The sequence below is a fragment of the Diospyros lotus genome, chromosome 3 (genome assembly GCF_014633365.1).
Source record: "Diospyros lotus cultivar Yz01 chromosome 3, ASM1463336v1, whole genome shotgun sequence".
Classification (NCBI taxonomy): domain Eukaryota; kingdom Viridiplantae; phylum Streptophyta; class Magnoliopsida; order Ericales; family Ebenaceae; genus Diospyros; species Diospyros lotus.
This window is the reverse complement of record NC_068340.1, coordinates 26,810,111-26,831,908: the sequence shown is the minus strand read 5'-3', so window position 1 is coordinate 26,831,908 and position 21,798 is coordinate 26,810,111. Positions and strand designations below refer to the sequence as shown.

The window sequence follows — 21,798 nt, the reverse complement described above, 5'->3', positions numbered from 1 at the left end:
TGCACATGGGTACAGGCTACATGTGGGGTTTATCATGATTTGGTTATGCTTGGTCACGGACATTCTAGTTTGGTTATGCTGCATCCAACACGGGCATATGCATCGCGTCTGATTTACTATGTGGGCGGAGCATAGCCTGATGACTGGATGTATGAGCGCCGGTGTATCACGTTGATGCTCACTATGCCATTGCATTTCTATGTGCATTGCATGGCTACTGGTAGTTATTAGTTCTTGGGCGGGAGTACCGTTCCGAGGGAGCCTATGGCTTGGGTGTCGGGAGTACCGACATGGACGGGTGACGGGAGTACCGACCCGGGATGGCGCGCACAGATTTGCTGGAGGTATTTGTTACCGTCCAGGGCAGCGACATGTTGGTATAGGACTTGGGTGCCAGGTGTCTTATGTGGGCCCCAAGGACCGATATGTGCTTTTATTATGTTATGCCATTTTGTTGTAGCGTCTCATGGCTTGTGTGTACCTGAGGGTTTATGCTGAGGAGAGTTTATTGGATCTATACAGCCTTCAGCCTTTATTTTCTTATGCTTACTGAGTCTCTCGACTCACCTTGCTTTCCATCATTTTAGGTAGTGCCAGCGTGGGCCATGGCAAGGGAGTCATCTCTTAGCGACAGAGTCGGTATGGTGTACAGGCAGTCCCGGTTAACTCTGATGTCTGAGTACGATTTACTCTATTATTCTTACTGTGTCAGGTCTTTCCTCAAGTCTCGTGTATGTCAGCACAAGAGTTTGTATTTATTTATTTATCATGTGACCGCTATGTTGCAGGGTACTCGTAGAGCATGCATGTGTTTAGCTTCGCTTCCGTTGTTCTTATTTTTTGTGTATGCATGTCAGGGTGGTTTTTGTCTTATGTTCATTCTTTTTCTTCTCCTGTAGGCAATTCCGTTCAGGTAGTCCAAGTGGTTGGGGATATCCGGGCAGGGGTGCTTATAGTTAGCAATGCATGGAGGGGGTCATAAATAAATTAGAATAATTTTTCTATTTAAAAATTCTAAATCAAATTTATATTTACACATTATTAGATTTTAATTAATGGATAATCCAATACAGCTAACTCATGGTCTAAATCTAGTAAGCAAGACATTAATCTTATAAAATTTATATTTAGTTATGTACCCCAAAAAAAATTATATATAGTTTCTTCAATAACGGCGGCCAAGCATGGCTAATATCCGTTGATCCCCCAACTGCTCAGTGTTGGAAAACATTAATTGTGACTCAATTATTTAATTTAATATTGAGGGAGGGCTAAGGCCTGTTTGACAATTCAAAGTCGCGGGCTTAGAAACTTTATATACAGCCGAGCCGTCTTTTCTTGAATTCCACAGATTTATGGCGAGAATTAATTTCAGAAGAATTGGCCCAAAAAATATAATGTTACAATTTATGATTGATAATGATATTATCAGTTATATGATGTATTCTCATTAAAAGAGATTAAAGAGATTATATGTCATTATTTTTTTTAATTGTATAACATATCATTTAATAAAGTTGTGATATATGACTGATGATACTATCACCATATATGACTCATAATATTATTTAGATAAAATTAAGATAATAGAGTATAGAATAATATAATGGTACTTGGTACTTGTAAAAGAAAAGAATGAAGATAGATGTGACCGGGAAGAGGTGAGAACAAATGAATTAAAAATCCGGGTGGTGGGTGGTGCATGGAGACGAAGGAAGGCAGGCGGGGGGTTTGCCAAATTTGACCAAGGGGATATTTTCTAATTAGTCGAGCAGTTTTGACACATAATTTCCATGCTGATAGATATCAATTCATTCAGTCTCATGTTATGTTCAGTGCATGGACTGTACACCTTCATTTCTCAAAGAAAGAAAAGTCCAGCCAGAGCCAGCGGCCACTTTGAAACATCTAATTAAACCCCCATTAATAAGCTACTACTGCTCAAATTTGCAGTCTTCTTTCATCTCCAAAAACTCGTTTAAGGTGAGTTATTATTTTTTTTTTTTTATGTCAACAACTCAAAACGTGCGTATGGTGTAAGTTGTTTTATTTATTTATATATTACTATATATATTTTCTATAAATATAAAAGTCTAGATATCTCTAATATATATATGATAGAATAATGATATGTTGGAAACAAAATTCTCATATATTAAAAAAAATACCACTTAGAGAAACAAAAAATGTACTGAAGATAACGTGACAATGATTTATTACGCGTCACTTTGACTTTTCAATGTATGCTCAAAACTTTTGTATAAAACCACTCTAATTGATCTGTCCCTTCTCAAGGAAGCTCGGCTTCAAGATAGAGCAGAGAGAGAGAGAGAGAGAGAGAGAGAATGGACTCTGATTCTTCGGCCACCACTGGTGGCGGCGTAGGCACGGCAATCTCCGCCGTCCATGTCGACATAATCCAAACCCACATATTGACAAGGCTCGACGGCCCAACCCTCGCCTCCGCCTGTTGCGCGTCGTCCCAACTACACATTCTCTCCCAAGACGAGAACCTTTGGCGAGACGTCTGCAACCAAACGTGGCCCTCCACCAGCGACCCCCTTCTGCGCCACCTTATTTCTACCTTCCCGGCAGGTCACCGTTCATTCTTCTCCGACTCCTTCTCCACCCTCCACCATCGCCATCGTTCACAGACCAAACGCCAACTTCCGCCGCCGCCGCCACCTTCAGAATTAATCTCCGCTATCGACATACACTACCAAGATCATATTATACTATCCAGAATCCACCGGACCGAGACCGTGACCGGGTGGTTCTTATGCTCGCCTTTCCGGCTGGACCTTCTCGAACCCAAAGAGACCGTACCAACACCGATCAAACTCGACGGAGCGAACTTAGAAGACAACCTGACTCTCAGCTGGGTGATGATCGATCCAACCCAGAACCGAGCGGCGAACTTCTCCAGCAGGAGGCCGGTTTCGGTGAACCGGCACTGGCTGACTGGCGACATAGAGGTTCGATACTCGGTGGTCCTCGCCGGTGGCAGGAAAGGAGAGCTGGTCGTGTGCGAAGCAGTGGTAACGTGCTGTGGAAATTCGAAGGAGGGAGGCGAATTGCAGGTGAAGGATGTGAGCTTTCTGATGGAGGACATGGAAGGGAAGAATTTGAGAGGGCAGCAGAGCTTGGTAATTTTGCAGGAGGCTGTGAGGAGCGGGGAGAGAAGAAAGGGGAAGAGAGGGGAAGAGAGAGAGAGGCGTGGAGAATTCTTGAGGATGAAAAGAGAGAGGAGAGAGAGAAATCTGAGGAGAGAGAGGACAATGGACATGGCGTGCATAGCCGCCGGAGTCGTCATCTTCTTAGCCTGGGTGTTTGTTCTGTTAAGAAGATAATTAAATTGTTAATTGTAGTTCTTTGCTGTTATTATTACAGACAGTAGGAAAATGATATTTTTACACAATTTTTTTTATTAGTAATTAAAATGATATATATATATATAGCAGGATTATTTTTGTAATTTTGATTAATTATTTTAATTTTTTTCTTAATTAATGAACCAGTTTTAGTTGTATTCCATTGGCCTTGGCCTTGTTATTCTCACTCATGCAATTAAAGATGTATGCTTGTGGCATAAGAAGATATATGTTATCCACTTTGATATGGCATGTGTTCAATAATGATTGACATTAAGTTATATATATATTATAGTATTAAGTTATTATTATTCACGAGGGATGCCACCCCCCACAAACTAAAGTGCATATACAAAATGGGGTCAAGATTGCAGGTCAAAGCCGGCGTACAGGCTAAAAATTCGAATCCGAACGCGAATGCGAATGCGAAGGTGAATGCTGTGTTACGCGTGCGTATACATATGTGCGCGCTTGCGCTTTGGGGTCTGAGTCATGAGCAGAATACAAAAATAATAATAATAATCTAACACACTGCTAATCTAAGAGTGTGCATAGAAAATATATAAAAAATTATCACCGTCAAGCTAAATCAGTAATAACTATACTTAAAACCCTTTTGGACTCTCCTAAGGGCATTCTTTTTCTACTTCCTCTCCTTAATTTCAAATTTTGATTTCATAAACATACCTAGATCATGAGATATTTGTCCCATCACATGTAAACAATATGCCATTCCCAATTGAGAGTCTTGATATTTATCATCATAGAAATCTGATTGAAAATTTTCTAATGAGATCAACTTCATCTTACTGCTTGATGCCATCTCCTCATCATCGAAACTCGAAAAAAAACCAAAACCCAATCTTCTATCTCGAATAGATTTCATCGTATTCAACCAATCTCTCTCCCTCAAGAATGTGACTTCATCGCTTGGAGTCATTCGAATTCGTTGAATCATCGAATAAATATATCTCCTTTCATTCAACGATAATTCCATTATTGGGTTTGCTAATAGAAAACCCAGACCTGCCACCATTAATTCCTGTCACAATATCATCCTAAATTCGATCATCTCCATTCATTTGTATTTCACTAGAAATCTTAAAATCGCCCTGAAACTCTCTCTTTTGCTTTTGTTACGATAATTTTTTTTCTTTCAAATTCTTTAAGAAGACAATAATAGCAAAAATATCTCATAACATTTCGACCCCTCTAACCCAACAACTTTAATTGTCGATTTGGACCATGTCTGAGCTTTAAACTCACCAATTGTATTTTTCACCCTTGGGGCATGACCCCTCCTGATCATCAATCTCGCCCACGAGATTAAGCTCATCAAGAGTTGAGATTGCCTCGAAATCAACAAATTGCCTTGGAGTTGTCGCTAACACCACCAAAATAATAAAATTTCAATAAAAAAATTTATGAGCCTAATTGGCCATTTTTAATGGCATGGCATAGCAGCAGGCACTAGACTAGAACAAGTTTTAAATTTGATTATGAGCCTAATTGGCTTAATTAACTTACAGACAGAATTATAGGTAATCCTTAAATTTGTTTCATTTGGGCTGGATTTGGAGAAAAAGAAAAATCTGTTATAGGGAGTAGGTATGAACCCTATTTCTAGGGAATAGGTATGAACCCCCCCCCCCCCCCCCCCCCCCCCCGCCCCCCCTAAAAGATGAGTACAGGGATAGGGCGTCCTAACCTATACGTAAATTTATTTAGATAATTATAATACTTATTCTATGTACATATAATTTTATTTTTTTTAATCTAAATATAAGATGTTTATCAAAAAATAAAATATTTTAAATATTTAAATGACTAAATCTATTCATTGTAGCAAAATTTAACTATGTGCCACGTGGTACTTTATTTATTATGTTTTATTTTTTAACTTTCAGGTTTATTTTTATTTGTCAATTTTTTTTCATTGCTTCATTCCTTAAAATTTCCATAGTAATTTGAAGTGTGAGACATTAATGTGATAAGCAAAATATGATCGAGAATACGAAATAATGTTATTCATAAATTATTTTTTAAATTTTATGTAAATTAAACACATTGCCTAATGGGCAGAATTGCTAAACTCATGCAACCATTAAACAGAGAAGGGCATAAGTTCATTGGCCCCATCAGTGAATTGTTGGTTTTAAATTTTACTAAATATAATAGTATCACTATGATATAAGCAAATATTACGTTTTTATGTTATATACAAAACTTTGTTAATAAATTATTTTTTTAAATATATTTTTAAAAACTTTACTACTATACTAAAAATCATTTTATTTAAATTTTATCAAGAAAATTAAAAAATAAATTATAACTGTCAAATATCATTTAATGAATATTTATTTATTTACGTAGAACATTTCTGTAGTTTAAATTATATGAATAACGTTACTGACAAATATTAACATTAAAAAATATTAAAATAACACAAGAACATAAATCTGTGGTTAAATGTTTTCTAATTGGCTGGCTCCAACTCTGAGTTGACTGTTTTGTTGGTATTTCAAGATTTTGCACGTGTCGACAATTCGGCATTTTATGATAGTGCTTGTATTAAAATAAGATTAAAATATTTTTTAAATTAATATATAAAATAATTAAGATAAGATTAAAAAATATTTTAAAATTTTTATCAAATTATTTGTTAAATTTTTTAGAATACATTAGAGAATATATATGTTATTTCTTTTTTATATGTGAGATTCAAAATAAATTTATCTGATAAATTTAACTAAATAATTTTATATAAGAATTCACATTACTTTTTTTAAAAAAATATTAAATAAATTTAATAAATGTAATAAAAATATTTGTATTTGAAATATTTTTTATATATATTTTAATTCATATCTTAATTAAAAAAAAAAAAAAAAAAGAGAGTAGAAAATAGGAGGAATGCGCTGTGGAATCCACAAGTTCAAGTTCAAGGTGCAGTAAACTTGGTTGGTGAGGGCCCAACGCTGCGAATCCGCTCAAGATAAGCCCGTCAGTGTCGGCCCGCCAGTGGATCACTCAAATTTCAACCAAAACAAAACAAAACCACATATAAAACCCACCCACGGACCCTCTCTATCCACAAAATCCCAGTTGGCACGATGCTATAGGTCAACATTCCATCCACGCAATCTCTCCATCGCATGTCACCAGATACCGGCAGCTAAATTAAGTTTTGCCCCATCCATCGATCGCCATTCTATTGAGCCCAGTACAGATACAGATCGTCGGAGTGATATATCATAGAAAAATGGCCGCCGCCGCCACATCCACCGTCTCAGGGTTGGCCGCCGCTCCCTCCCTCTCTCCGCGCAAGACAACGACATCATCCCTCAGCTCAGGTGTCTGTCTAATCAATTATATTACGCACTTTGTGATAATCATGTTCCGGATCGGAGCGACTGGCTAGGACAAGGTTTCATATTTCATCGACAAAAGTAATAACCAATACATACGTGGTGACTACTGCAGGGTTTGTGAAGGCTCCAGTCAGGGTGAGAAACCCTCTAATGCAAGCTCATGCATCCGGAGGAAAATTTACATGGTAACATTATTATTATTATTATTATTATTATTAAATGCATGGCCATTAATATTAACTAATTAATTGCTACAATATGTGATTAATGGTGGTGATGGGATATTAATTAATTATTGGAATCGAATTAATATGATGGATATATATATGTATGTATAGCTTTGAGAGAGACTGGCTGAGAACAGATCTGAACGTGATTGGGTTTGGACTGATCGGGTGGCTGGCGCCATCGAGCGTTCCGGCGATAAATGGCAACAGTCTGACGGGGCTTTTCTTCCAAAGCATTGGATCTGAGCTCTCTCACTTCCCCACCGGCCCTGCTCTCAGTTCTCCTTTCTGGTCAGTTACTACTTGCTACTACTGCATATTTCATTTCACTATATACATACATTAATACGCGCGTCCGCTTTTCTTTCAAATTAAATACTCTTCATATATATGTATGTATATATAAAATTCTCATTCATCAGTTCTTTTAAAAATAAAATAAAATAAAAAGGCAATGGTTGGGTTTTTATTTCAAACAATGATACAACAAATAACCACATTATTATATTTCTGTAAAATATAAAAAAATCTATTGATATAGTATTCTTAATTGGAAATTCTTACATACAAAAATGTCTAATAAAGAGACCATTATTTATTTATTTTTATATGTATACATGTGTAGGTTGTGGATGGTATGCTGGCACCTGGGGTTGTTCTTGTGCCTGACTTTTGGGCAAATTGGCTTCAAAGGCAGGACTGAGGATTACTTTTAAGCTGGCATATATATATGCTTATCCTCCTGCTTTATTTTCTTTTCTTTTCCTTTTTATGTGTGACCTATCATGTATTATAACATCCCTTTCTATTTAGTAGTTTCTCAACGTCTGCTATTTCTCAAATTATTGCTGTACTTTTAATCGTTTCTCTCTGCCCTTTTTTGGGTTAGGCTTCCATTTGTGGCGCCCATTTTGTACCTTATTTGTGCATTGCTGTTTGCTATACTGCTGCCTACAAAACTAACCAATTAATGAGTAACAATACGCATATATATATATATATATATATGTTGAAGAAAGAAAGGAGTATGCTTGTGGAAGACTCACAAACACCAACTGATTAAGAAGAGGTCAATGTGTTCATAACAATAATAATACAAGCCACTAAGATGGACTACCTTTTTTTCAATTTAAGAAAAAGATGGGATATCCTTCCTAATAAGATTTGCTAATTCAAGTTTGAGTTTTATAACTATGTTTAGGTAATTCCTCGATTTTAAAGGCCAAAAAAACAATCAATCAATGATTCTTAACGGGAATTTTGTAAATTTAATAAACAATATCAATGTGCTAGACTCTCGTTGGCTCTGGATTTCATGAGTAAATAATTAATTATACACAAATGTAAACTAAAAATATTATAGTTTAAAATAAAATAACCAGCAAAAACACCTTTTAGTGGGGAAAATAAGTATCAATCATCTCGTATAGTAATGAATGAATTAAGGAAATAAAAATTCTAAAAGAGATGCTATTTTGGTGAACGCTGTTAATGTGAATTCAATTACAAATTGTTTAGTTTATTTGGAAGATTGTGATTCTTTCCTTGATTGCAGCGTCGTCATTACCACCAAAACTTCCAATTTCCATAACATTTTTGAATAATGTAACTAACTGTAGCTGTATGAGATTCGAGTCAATTAAGGGATAAATACAGTTAACCTGCTCCGGAATGTATCCAATTTGCCAAATCCGAGCCACGTGCATGCCAACCATTAACGATCTTCCCCGCCTCCTCTCTTCCCTGTTTTCTCGTCCATTTTCCATGGAAACAAACAGCTCTTCCTCCCGTGTATATAATATATATATATGTATGTATGTATCGGCCTTTATCAACTGAACTTCGAGATCAAGATTTGAATCTTCCTCAACTTCAAGGCCTCTCTCTCTTGCTTTGCTGCTTTCTCCTTTTCCTTCCCTCTATGCTAAGTTTGAAAGAGATCCACTTTGACATCTAATTCCCATTCATTGCCACCAAAGTTTCGAGTGTTAAAGGCTTAAAGCGCTCAGATTCCCCCTCCGTTTATCGGGTTTTGATCTTTTTTGTGACCGGTAAAAGCACTGAAACCGACCTTCGACAAGTACGTTTCCATCCCAAAATTCCAAGGGACAATTTCGAGATAACCAAGAAAGATGCTAACCAAGCTCATTGCCATTGTCTATAATTCCAGATCTCTAGAACCAAATCTGAATTCCAATTCTATTTTGCCGTCAAATTGAGAGGTTACTACTTACTAGTGTGCCAGAGAATGCAGAGGCGGAAATTGAATGTCGAAGCGAGGGTAGGAAGAAAGTGTAGAATCAGAAAGCGAGGCTGTTCTTCATCGTCATCTTCCTCATTGGTGCACAATTACCGGTTGAAAAGAGCAGTTTCTGTCGGGAAGAGAGGCTGGTCGAACACTAAGTATCCACCATGTAAGGCTGTAGCTGCCTCTGCGCGGGGACGGGCCACAGCTCTCTGGGAGTTCAATGAAGTTTCTTTGCCCGGAGTGGGAGAGAGTTGGGAAGGGAATAGGGAGATGGTGGTGAGGAGCAGAGGGGGAGTTCTAAAGGGACTGCAATCAGGTTGTTCTACGGCTCAGGTTTGTGGGTTTCATTTTAATTGGTTTTTCCAACTGAACTTGAGGCATCAGAGTTTTGCATATAAACTAACTAGTGTTTTTGTATTTACTGTTCTAACTGTTGTTGAATTTCTCAGAGATTGAGTGAATATAGACATGGTGATTATGGAAGAAGGTCCGTTATTCTTCGTTTGGGAGGCTTGGAGCCGTCTCTTCAGGATTCCGGCATAATTAAGGTATCAATTTAAGTTTTGCATATGATCGTTATGAAACATAATTAACAAGTGCTGTAAGAATTATAATACCCAAAATATTAAATTTTGTATTGTTTCAAATGGATTATAAACTGTCGTACAGAGTTATTTATAGAGAGAATTGGTCAAGTGATAGTAAGCCTATAATATAATATCTTGAAGAGAAATAAACACAATTCAAATTTGATCTGATTCCTATCTTAACAATCGGTAATCTAACGTATCTAAGTAGCAAAGCTATTTATTTCAGTGGTTCTGATTACTGTTATCATTCAAGGATCTTGCACAAACGTAGAAAATAGAGAATATGGTCCTAGGACAAGTCTTATGATTTACATGATTAGAACTTTGGACCATTTGAGAGTGGCCTGTGCCAAACACTGCCTTAATCTAACCTCCACCATGTCTAGGCTCTGTGGAAGACAAGTATACTAAAGTAAAGAGAGTTTTTGAGGCCAAAAGTGTAAAATGTTCTAAGCTCAAAATTCAAAACAGTGCAGATTTGTTAGATTTTCATGCAGTGTGAATTGTATGAAAATGTAGCTATGATCACTTTGCAGGCTGAGACTCAATCCTGTGGTCAAACTCCAAGTAAATGTGTAGTTGATGTTAAGACTTGTTTGAAGGACGTTCGTAATGGCCTCACTGCATCTAAGGAGCTCGTGAAGGTGTTGAATCATATTTGTGTTCAGGATGAACGTTGTTCCTCAGGAATCTCTCTACTTTCAGTGCTGCAATCTGAACTTGGTCGAGCTCGCATGCACATTGATCAGCTGATCCAAGTGCAGCAATCTAACCGCGGTGAGAGAGATTGCCTTCTGAAGCAGATTGCAGAAGAAAAGGCATCTTGGAAAAGCAGGGAGCGAAATAGAATTTGGAATGCAATTTCATCCATTGCAGAAGAACTCGAGGTAGAGAGGAAACTGAGAAGACAAACTGAAAGACTGAACAAGAAGCTCGGCAGAGAGTTGGCAGACATGAAGTCCTCTTTGTCCAAGACACTGAAAGAGCTCCAGAGCGAGAAAAGGACAAAAGAGACAATAGAGCAAATATGTGATGAGTTAGCTAAAGGCATTGGAGAAGACAGGAATGTGGAAGAAATGAAAAAAGAATCAGGCAGAGCTTGGGACAAGGTGGAAAGTGAGAGTGGTATGATTCCTCTTGCTGATGCGTCGCACAAGGAAAGAGTACAGATGAAGATCTCAGAAGCCAAACATAAGTTTAAGGAGAAAAATGCAGCTGTTGAGAGTGACGACGGAGGCTACTTAAGAACTGAACTGAGTAAACTAAAAAGCGATGGCTCTCCTAGCTATGACAGAATCAAGGAGCTTGAAGAGTATTTGAGGAAGAACCTCACTCCAACATGTGGTAATCAAGAGAGAGAGAGTGATAGAGGGGAGACTGTGAGTCGACAGGAGCTTGAGGGAGACGATTCGGCTAGCAGTGATCTTCATTCGATAGAGTTTAATGTGGATAACACTGGGAAGGGATTCAATTGGAGTTACACTTGCAGGGGTGTTACTCACAATGATGCAGTTGATGAAGAAATCAATCAAAGGAGGACCATCAAAGAGAGAGTTCAGAAAAATAGAATTGACTTGGAAGAGAAGTACACAGATGGGTTTGGATGGAATTTAGGCAAGAAAGCAGAGGAATATTCAGATTGGATCGACAAGGGACGAATACTGGAATTTGCCTCGCAGGTTCAGAGAAAAGATTATAAAGAGGAAATGGAGAGATACAAGATGGTAAAAGATCTTAGAGACCACATATTATTTAGAACAAGAAAAGCAGCTCCCTAAGGCATTGCCAATCCTAAGTTCCTAAAGAAACAGACACTGGATCTTTACCTTCCCAGGAATCTGGCATTATGGTATGTGATAAAGTTTTGGCATATATTGGAGTGTGTTGGCCTGGAGGCAGCAAAATGAATCCAAGTGGAGAAAGGTATTTTGTTTATTTGCTTAATCCGTTTCATGACAGACCAAGCCAACTCTCTTGCATATATGCCAACATATAGTTAGAATGTTAGGTCTCTCCAGCCTCCAGGTAGCTACCGTCTGTTGGACAAAGTCCATTGCTGAATAGGAATATATTGAGTCTGATGAAACGTTTTGTATATTGCTACCAAAAACGACTCTGATTGTCTGAACAAAAAGTCTGATCTATGTTCCTTTGCAGTGGATGTACTAAAATGTATCAAGTTTTGCCTTGGCTTTGATGATTTCATTGCGATTGGGAAGGCAGTTGTAATGATGTGAATGATTACTAACAAAACTATAAAATTCATCAATGCAAAAAAAATATCAAAAATACTGACGGGACATAAAAAAATAATTAAAAAAGAACAGAACCATCTTAATATAATCCAAAAAGACGAGAGAAAACAAACAACAAACAGGCCTTCCAATATTCATGTAAGCCAATACTGATTTGTTTCAACATATTGAATTAGTAATCAATTATAATCATAATCAATATCCTGGCATGGAAGCTTCTAATAAATCTAATTTTACTTATTGCAGATATTTATTTTTTCCACAAAATGATTGTGCAATACAGATTAGTGTAGGAGTCCAAGTATGCTTAGCCAGCAAAGCATCAATACAGATTTTAATCAGGCGGGGGCAGATCAAAGCTTGGAAAGCTTAGGGCTTCTTCAATTGTCGAAAACATTTTTAAATTTACAACTACACATACCTAGCATTTTATATTTCAAAAACCAATATAATTTATTTCAAAAAATTTAGAAAACATCTTTTTCATGTTTTTCAATTCATAATACAAAGTAAAAAAATTGAGTCTTTTATTTTTTAATTGGAGATTCAATCATTGAATAAAAAATTAGAATTGAAAAATTAAAAAAAAATATATTTTCTAAGACTGAAAATGCCCTTGAATTTGTAATAAGAGATGATTCTCACGTACTCGTACCTGGCATATACCTCCGTTATCAATTCTAAGTAAAAAAGCAATGGACATTCTAAAAATTATATATTAATCCCAAAATTAGATAAAATTTCATAAGTCTTAGTGCGGAATAGATCCCGAAGATGGATTTATTATTTCTTTGATTATTCTCTGTCTAAAACAATTAACACAAAGAAAGAAAACAAAAATATCAACATCGCAACCAATGGGAACCATAGCTTCTTGATAATGAAACTTGCGATCATCCAATGAACAACTTGTCATCATAACTGTTTTATTTACAATCGGAGTTTTGCAAGTAACAAACAGGAGAAACGTTCATATCTCAAACTATTGGCAACGAGAAGCATATGCATACCAACATATGCATACGACTAATTAAGACAACATGTGAATGCAACCGTGCAAAGAAGATTCTAAACATAAGGGCATCCAGTACACCACCGGACAACAGTCGTGATGATAGCTTATAATCTCTTTCAGCATTCAGGCTAGCACTTGAAACAGGTTTCAGTAAAATATTTTGGTATTACGTGTAGGAGCTACTTAGTTTTCCCAGATACTGATGTAAAAGTAACGGGATTTGTTGGATGGTCTTTCACAGTCAAACTGAACACTTCAGGCCTTGAATAGTGTCCAACAACGTCAAAATCAAACTTTGCACGTGCTATTTCCCCAAGATCTGTGCATCATTGGATCGTAGTCAAGATAAAGAGTTAAATTCTCAAAAGACCAATCACAGAATTTTACTAAGAACGTGCTCAGCACTAAATCTCCAATTCAGAGAGAGAGAGAGAGATTCTTAGTTTTGGACCAAGCAAAAGGACCACAATTATCACAGGTAAACCCCCTACAGAATTCCTGGCCGGGGTAACTTAATAACATTTTCAACCAGTATATCTTATATTAGAAAATTCAGAGAGAATATGGAATTCTGGGGTTTTCTATATTGAATTGTTATAATGTATGAGCTGCAGAGTTATTTTGGTCATGCTGTGTCAGATGTAGAGGTCTCTCAAGCAAGAGAAAATTTAAATCGACAGAAAACTAGTTAATGCATCATTATAGATATGTTTATAGCTTCAATGACAGCATTGATGTTTGTTTCAGTTTTGTAATGAGAACTAGTCTTGCATTCAATTTAATATAAGTCCACCTCCAACACTCAAAATATAAAGGCCAGTTTACTTGTGGAAAACTAGAGTAGTTTTTTAGAAAATATATTTGAGATAGAAAATTGGAAACCATGTTCAAAACGATCTTTTTTCCTAAATTGGAGAATAGAAAGCATCTTAAAAATGTTTTCTAAAAAAAACACGTTTTTCTAATTTGAGCCCCACTTCGAATCTTGTCAACAATAATTTTTTCCCTTTTACTTCTCTTTTTCCTAATGTTTCATTCGCACCCACCCACCCACTCACCACACCTTCCTCTCCTCTTCCCCCGCGCCCTCTGCCACTACAACGGTGAACACAACCAGCCTCTTCTCTTGCTGTCCTCATCCCTGCCACTGTGATGGGCACCACCAGTGCACTCTTCCCCACTGTCCTCTTCCTCTCTTATCGTCCTTATCCCTTGACTTGCACGCACCTCCCTCTGCCACTACGATGGTGACAGCTCCTCTTATCGTCCTTATCCCTTGACTAGCACGCACCTCCCTCTGCCACTACGATGGTGACAGCTCCTCTCTTCATCAGGCCACCCTAACCATTCATCTCTCCTCTTACCATCAATTTTTACATCTTTTATTCTGCATGATTTTAAACAATTTCGCTCGTTTTATGAAATGTAAAACTAGTTTCATATTTAATAAAAATGAACGTATTTTTCATTTTTCTCTAATTTTTTGTAGAAATGAAAACATTCAGATGAAAACTGGAGATGGCAAACAAAAAACATTCTCCACAAGTAAACAGGCCCTAAGCATTTCTGCAATTCGCTCCCAAATATCCTCTCATGAAATGATGTATTCTAAAGATTGATCCCATAGTGGTCGTAACCATTGCATGCATGCTATACTTTAGTATTAATAATAGAAGCTGGGTTTTGGGAATAGCAAAGGGCATGATTTTTTTAAGAAAAGCAGAAATAGTCCCAAAGCCAGAAGCTGGTGAACCATGATCTGAACAATTATGAGGGGGGGGGGGGGGGGGCTAGGAGAATTCAGGAAAATGAATGAAACTCACAATTGTAGAAATCCTAACTGGATTCAATATGGTTGTATGATCTATCATTTCTCACCCGTCACCCCATTTCTTTTCAGTGGATTTATTTTTTCTCATGGTTATATTCATTTCTTTCTGTAATCATGTATTGCAACATGAGAATAAGTGCAGGCATTTGGAAAAAATTGAAAGGAGAAATCAGAAACCATACCTAGATCAGCAGAGATAAGTGCCTCCCCTTCAAAATTGGGGCCCGCTAAAACAGTGCCTGATGGTGAAATAATGACACTGCCTCCAGCACAAACAACAGAATCTGGAGTAAGATCTTCTTCTGTCCCATGAAATACATAGTCTGGAGGAGGTGGATAATCTTTCCTTTGACAGAATTGGTTGGCCGACAAAACAAAACACCCACCCTCAAGAGCTATGTGGGTCATGGATGCTTGCCATATGTCCCTTGCATCAGCAGTAGGTGCACAATATATCTCAATACCTACACAGGTAAAATTTTGTCAACCAAAGAGCACTGACATCTTTTGCACCAAGACGAGGTGGTCAACTACAGGGTAGGAAGAATCACCAGTTCATTAAGAAACACATCCCATACTCATACATGCATATAGGCATAAAGACAATTGCACAGGTTACTCGATTAACAATCACATCAAAACCATACTTCAAGTATTCAGCCCATAAAATCAGTTAGGAACTCCCAATGTCCAACGGAGAAGTTCAAGCTAGCATCTAAACAAGTGCATTGTGAGGTTTTAGATTCATGATCTTCATCATAATTAAATGATTTAATAAGCAAATTTAGAATTTAGGGAATACAGGTAATTGAAGATTTCTCTCATTGTGCAATGAAGACTCTCAGATATGGGCGAGCCACAAAGGATAACCCATGACAACTAATTACATAAAAGGATCTAAAAAAAAGGTTCCACACAAATAAAACAAGAACAAGAAAAGATATATCTTTATAAAGTTAAGTGTGCTTGCCATGTTGAATAAAGAACATCAAAAACAAAAAATGAAAAGCAAATAAATATAACAAACCTTTTCCATACATTGCCATCCTTAGAAGTGGCATTTTATTTTCCCAACATATGGCAGCACCTATTTTCCCAATTGCAGTGTCAAAGACTGGAACTGTTGATCCATCTCCAAATCCCCATATTATACGTTCCAAAGCTGTTGGCATGACTTTGCGATGTTTTCCTAGAAAATGGCCTTGAGAATCAAAGAACAGAATTGTGCAATAGAGTGTATATCCATCTCTTTCAATCACACCCATCACTAAATAAACCTTGTATTTTCCAGCCATGGCAGCCAATCGATCAACTTCGGGACCTGCATACATCATACATCAGAATATTGGACTAATTAACTGAAAATGCACGGAATATATAGATGGATGTGTTGCAAGCAAATGATCAATCAACAAATTAGGATGTCTAGCTTTTGACAAGCATCATTTCCTCTCATTCTCTTCCTGGCTTGACATGCATATGCAAAAATATATCCTAAAACGTGGTTTCCCAAATAAATTCAGTTAGTAGAACTGTACAATACGGATATAATACATGAAGTCCTAAACCTAATCCAGCTGTCTACATAAAATGCTCCACCCATATGCACGGACATATTAGGGACTGCATAAAATTCCATTGCTGATTTGCCCAACCACCATGTGAAACACATCATCTGTTTTGAAATTCAGACCAACCTCAAAGTTAGTTTGAATTGCATACAACAAATAGGAGTGTATGATGATATCTGACATATGAGCAGTACACGGGATTTTTCAAGGGAATTTGCAATATACCCAGACTAAATATGGATTTCCTAGAAGTTTGAGGAGCTCCCTTGCAAAGGTTTTCTTTTTAAATGCAAAACCTCTTTGACACAGTGTGGTTAGCAGGATTCTATAGAACAACTGCTACAGTGAATCAGAGCATCCTGTTTACATGCCCTTTGTACGAAAATTTATTTTGTGACCTTAAGCGCACCAGCTTTTCCATGCTACTAGACCACAAATACTTTCAACTGACAATGGAGGTGTAACAATACATCCCAATGAATTATTGAGTTCAAAATAACGAATTTGGCTAAAATAAGATGAATAGGGAACCTGAGAAATGAATCCAGTGGATAAATTGGAGAAAATGACGACAGGGAAAATTTTCATTTTACACCCCAAACAGGAGATGACCGAGATCCGAGATGTTAGAAAATGCCCTAAAATTCCTAAGAAAGGTTTGAGATGTAATTTGCGAATGATTTGAGGACTACAGTTGACCCAACTTAAGAGAACACAATAAAAATGACTCAAAGGAAGCCAGAACAGTCTACAGGTGAAATTGTCCTCAGTTTAGTGGGACTGTCAATGGAGTAAACTTTCGATTGTTCAGGCAAAATTTTCAAAAGGTTAGGTTGAAACTGAGAATATACAGTTGCATAATGCATCCCAAGTTATTTTTTCAAACTTGTTCAAATAAAGGACAAGCCCCCAATTGTCATAAATGTTTGGTTCACAAAATTAATAAAATAAATAACATTTGACTGGGTATTCAGAAGCATTCCACGAATGTTATTGTCCAAAATGGTCCTTCTCAAGCTTGCATTATAACAATAAATCAGTTTTAACCAGACCAAACACAAGAGAAATTACCAGGCACATCAATAGCTGAAGCATGATACTTCCGGAATTCTTCTTTACCCTTAGCCATGCGGTTCCCAATTGTAACGCCAAAGTTTGATCCACGTGGATAGCCACCCACAAAGGCTTCCGGAAAAACAACAAGCTGTGAACCAAATGAGGCTGCCTCTGCCAGTAATCTCTCAGCCTTATCTGCAATCAAATACAGAATGTATTAAATGCATAAATTTTCCAACAAAGTCTAAAATTTCGTAACACAGGTAGTTGTTTGCAAAGAAAATTGGAAATGAATCAATCCTCACCAATTGTCACCTTATAAGTCCTCTATTTTATCGTGGAGAAAATACCAAAATGAAAAAAATATACATGCCTAGTAAAATGCATCCGCCCATATCAGTCATCGACAAGTAAGAAACGCATAACGCTACCCAGCGAAGGCATACTTTGTGGGTCCTTGATAGGACGTTAATCTCGATGCCTGTTGCATTACTATCCCATTGTCCTGATAGGAGGGTGAGGGTTGCCATAGTACTGATAGTAAAAGGTCTCTTCTATTCAAGAACTTGCGAAAATAATTTCCCTATGAACCTCAAAAAAAAAAAAAAAAACATCACCAGAGTCACACAGCACAAACTCAAGCAAATTCACGGTCTCTAGTACTCCTTCCATGCTCTCTTTCCCATCCTTCCAGCATCACCATCAGCTCGCCGCACTATACTCTAGAACTTCTCAATTCTTAACTCTCTCTTAAGGATAATTTTACAATAGCAAATCAATTTTCATGGAAAACCCTTGAGATCACATCAGATCGGAGAAATGGAGCGAGTTAGCGTACCTAGAGTGGCCGGTGTGTCGTAAAAGATCGTGGAGGCCTGGACCACGGTGGCGCGGACGGTTGGAGCAGAGGAGTCGCCGCCCATATCTACCTCCGCAAAGAGAGGTCCGTCGCTGTGGGTCGCCGGTGCCAATGCCATTCTCCGAGAGGGAACAACACTCTCTTCCTGGGAAGTGGAATTTTGCATTGATTTACGGAAGGTGAGAAGGTAGAGCCCGTTTCCTTCCTTCCGGACTTTCTAGAATCCTCCCGCGCTGGGATTTGGTTCAGTACAATTTCGTTTCCGCTTTCGTTTTGGTTTTTATAGTGAGCAGCCAATGGCGGGTCAGATAGCAGCATCGTGTGGCCACCATCGGATCGGGCTTTAGGCTTTAGTCTCTAGCCTCAGAAAAGCTGCCACTTTTCCCCTAATGGAATTGTCTTTTCTGTACTGTTTTTTAACATTTTAGCTGCAAATATTAACTTTGTGGTCGTGTATAGTAATTTGAAACCATGAAAGGGTTATTTTAGTAATTAAGTAATCCAAAGAAAACCGTTTTCCATTTGTATTAGGGTTATTTTAGTAATTAAGTAAATCGGAAAATTTACTCTCACCCCACAGCCAACCCTCTCCTCTCTCATCGCCGGTCATCGTCTCGCATTTCTTTTTCTCTCTCGCATTATATACACACACAAATACATACATATAAATATATATATACACGTAACCATGCAACCAACACATACACATATATATATATACACAGAACATGGGCCCGGCCATGCAACCAGCAACACCCACACACATATATATATACACAAATATATATATATACACACACTCACACACACAAAAGTATGGATGCGACCATGAAAACCTCCGCACCTCCCGGTGTGGGGGTTGCTAAAACTCTTGCACCGAGAGGTACGGGCCTTCCCTGTACCTCGCGATGCGGGAGTTGCTAAAACTCCCGCATCACGATATGCGGGGATTGCTGAAATCCCCACACCGATTGCTAAAACTCTTGCACCGTGAGGTACGGGCCTTCCCTGCACCTCGCGATGCGGGAGTTGCTAAAACTCCCTCATCACAATATGCGGGGATTGCTGAAATCCCCGCATCTCGCGATGTGGGGGTTGCTGAAACCTTCGCACCGCGAGGTGCGAAGGTTTTCATGGCCGTGACCATGTTTTTCTATGTGTATATATATATAGGTGTGTGTATATATATATGTGTGTGTGTGTGCTGGGTTGCATGGCCGCGGTTGTCATGATTGCGGCCATGCGGTGTGTGTATATATATATATGTGTGTGCGCGCGCTTGTTGGTTTATGTGTGTGTGTGGGCACTTGCTGGTTGCATGGCTATGTGTATATGTATTTATATGTATTTGTGTGTATATAATGTGGGAGAGAAAAAGAGATGCGAGACGATGGCCGGCAATGATGAGAGGTGATTGGAGGAGATGGTTGGCTGTGGGATAAAATAGGTACTTAAAATTTTTAGAAAATTTGATGGGACATGGGCTGTGAAGAGTAAATTTTTGGACTGCCAATAGAATTTCTCTTTGTATTAATATCAATAATTCTTTGAAATTCTTTTAATTGATATTCCATTTATATATTTTATGGTTATTTGTAAATTATTTTTTGTTTTCAGAATAAAACTAAAAGTTTTTTACACACACAAAATACTTCCAACTTTTTTAATGTTCCATGTTTTTAATATAAAAATATTTTTAAAACTTTACATACAAAAATATTTTTTAAGTCGTTCATATTTTTTTTTTAAAATATCAAACATGATATATAGAGTAAAATATTTCACATTTAAAGGTACACATTTTTTTAATGGAATTTTAGATACAATGCCTACCAAAAATAAAATTAAAAATATATATATAAAAATAAAATATTAATGTTGTTATCAAAATACAATAATAGATTTATAATTATAAGAGAGTTTGATTTTTGAGAAATCTATAAAACATAAGATTATCAAAGAATTTGAGATGTCATCCGTGCAGATCATTCCATATCTAAGTTAGATTTGTCAAAAATTAAAAGAAAAATAGTGTTTTGTATAATATAATTTATATACCTAAAGAGTAAGAGATCACCTTATTTATAAAGGCTAAAATTGATAGCCAAAAAAATATTCATATTTTTCAAAATCTTTTGTTCTAATTTTCAAGGCATTAGTTTTGAGTGTTAATTGATATGCTTCGGTGAAACTATATTCAAATAGTCTCTGAGAGACTTATCACTCTTTTATAAAATTCTCTTTTAATGTTTGAATGAGAATTATTAAAAGGGTCTTTGAGATGCACTCGTGATTTTTTCTTCTCTCCTCCGAACTTATTAATTTTTTACAAATAGATCGTGATTAAAACTAGATCAAATATAAAATATTTTTAAATTGATATCTTATGTATTCTATTTCTATCCATATAAAGATGATTATGCAGGTAAAGTTAATAAATAAATTGTTATGGATATTTCTTGCACCATTTCTTATGGGTTGAACTTGACCCAGCAGGGCAACCTAATCTCCTGAAACTCAATAGGCCCAAGACCGAGCTCGTAATAAGGTCACATATCGCTGAAACTCGAGATCAGGCTATGAAACTGAGTGAACTCCTAGTGATACTCCCAACTCGCTAGCCTAACCAAGCGAGGTCTCAGCAATGTTTCGAGCTCGCTAGTCTAATCATCCAGCTAGCATAACAACAAGATCGCGGAACAACCAGAGGTAAGGACCTACTTACTTTATCTAAAACAAACCAAATCCCTAGTAATGCAGAATACACTCCTAGTTTTTATGGAATTGATAATGACATATTGTCTTTATAATATTATCATATTATTTTAAATTTTATGTAAATTGTAGACATCCCACTCTATAAATAGGGATCAAAAAACACTATTGAATGAGGGGGACGAGAAGGATGATATATTGTTATTCTGTCGGAATAACAAGAGAACAATCGTGGACTAGTCATCATTCTGGTCGAACCACGTAAAAATTTCCTTACATACTGATTGTCATTCGTTCCATTTATTTCTCCTCTTTGCTATTGTGCTCATTTTTCTCGTTATGACCCTACAAATCACGGTCGATCAACTCTGAATATCAATATAAATCAATCCAAATTGAACAATATCCAACCGAGTCGTGGATAAAATTACTTCAATTCAATTATTTTATTTCTATTTAAAAGCTTTTATATAAATAACATAATAAGAAATGAATCATATTAACAATTTTAAAAATAATTCAAATAAATTTATTTAAAATATTCAGATAATATGTTTATATATAATAATAGATAAATTACAATATTAGTTCTTAAACTTCGTACTATAACAAAAATTAAAGTAAAATGACTTAGTAATTATAAAATATAAAATTTAAAAGAGTCTAAACATTGTGATTTACCTTATAAC

General features: G+C 36.8%; 4 protein-coding genes across 4 annotated transcripts; 3 read left to right on the top strand and 1 right to left on the bottom strand.

The window, feature by feature from the left end:
• The first annotated feature begins 2,282 nt into the window (after nt 1–2,282).
• On the top strand, nt 2,283–3,532 carry LOC127796531 (F-box protein At3g44326-like). Its single transcript, XM_052328705.1, has one exon. It carries the CDS (start codon nt 2,346–2,348, stop codon nt 3,348–3,350), a length of 1,005 nt encoding a protein of 334 aa, XP_052184665.1. The 5' UTR covers nt 2,283–2,345; the 3' UTR covers nt 3,351–3,532.
• A 2,986-nt stretch (nt 3,533–6,518) lies between these two features.
• On the top strand, nt 6,519–7,811 carry LOC127797645 (photosystem I subunit O). The gene is made up of 4 exons (XM_052330727.1): nt 6,519–6,724; nt 6,855–6,927; nt 7,081–7,260; nt 7,595–7,811. The coding sequence occupies exons 1-4, from the start codon at nt 6,634–6,636 to the stop codon at nt 7,683–7,685; spliced, it is 435 nt and encodes a 144-aa protein (XP_052186687.1). The 5' UTR covers nt 6,519–6,633; the 3' UTR covers nt 7,686–7,811.
• A 138-nt stretch (nt 7,812–7,949) lies between these two features.
• On the top strand, nt 7,950–12,304 carry LOC127797644 (uncharacterized protein At5g41620). The gene is made up of 3 exons (XM_052330726.1): nt 7,950–9,550; nt 9,667–9,765; nt 10,344–12,304. The coding sequence occupies exons 1-3, from the start codon at nt 9,218–9,220 to the stop codon at nt 11,583–11,585; spliced, it is 1,674 nt and encodes a 557-aa protein (XP_052186686.1). The 5' UTR covers nt 7,950–9,217; the 3' UTR covers nt 11,586–12,304.
• A 600-nt stretch (nt 12,305–12,904) lies between these two features.
• LOC127797643 (bifunctional nitrilase/nitrile hydratase NIT4A) lies at nt 12,905–18,657 on the bottom strand. The gene is made up of 5 exons (XM_052330725.1): nt 18,374–18,657; nt 17,551–17,730; nt 15,936–16,229; nt 15,091–15,372; nt 12,905–13,396 (listed from the first exon to the last, which is right to left on the bottom strand). The coding sequence occupies exons 1-5, from the start codon at nt 18,558–18,560 to the stop codon at nt 13,257–13,259; spliced, it is 1,083 nt and encodes a 360-aa protein (XP_052186685.1). The 5' UTR covers nt 18,561–18,657; the 3' UTR covers nt 12,905–13,256.
• Between the last annotated feature and the right edge of the window lie 3,141 nt (nt 18,658–21,798).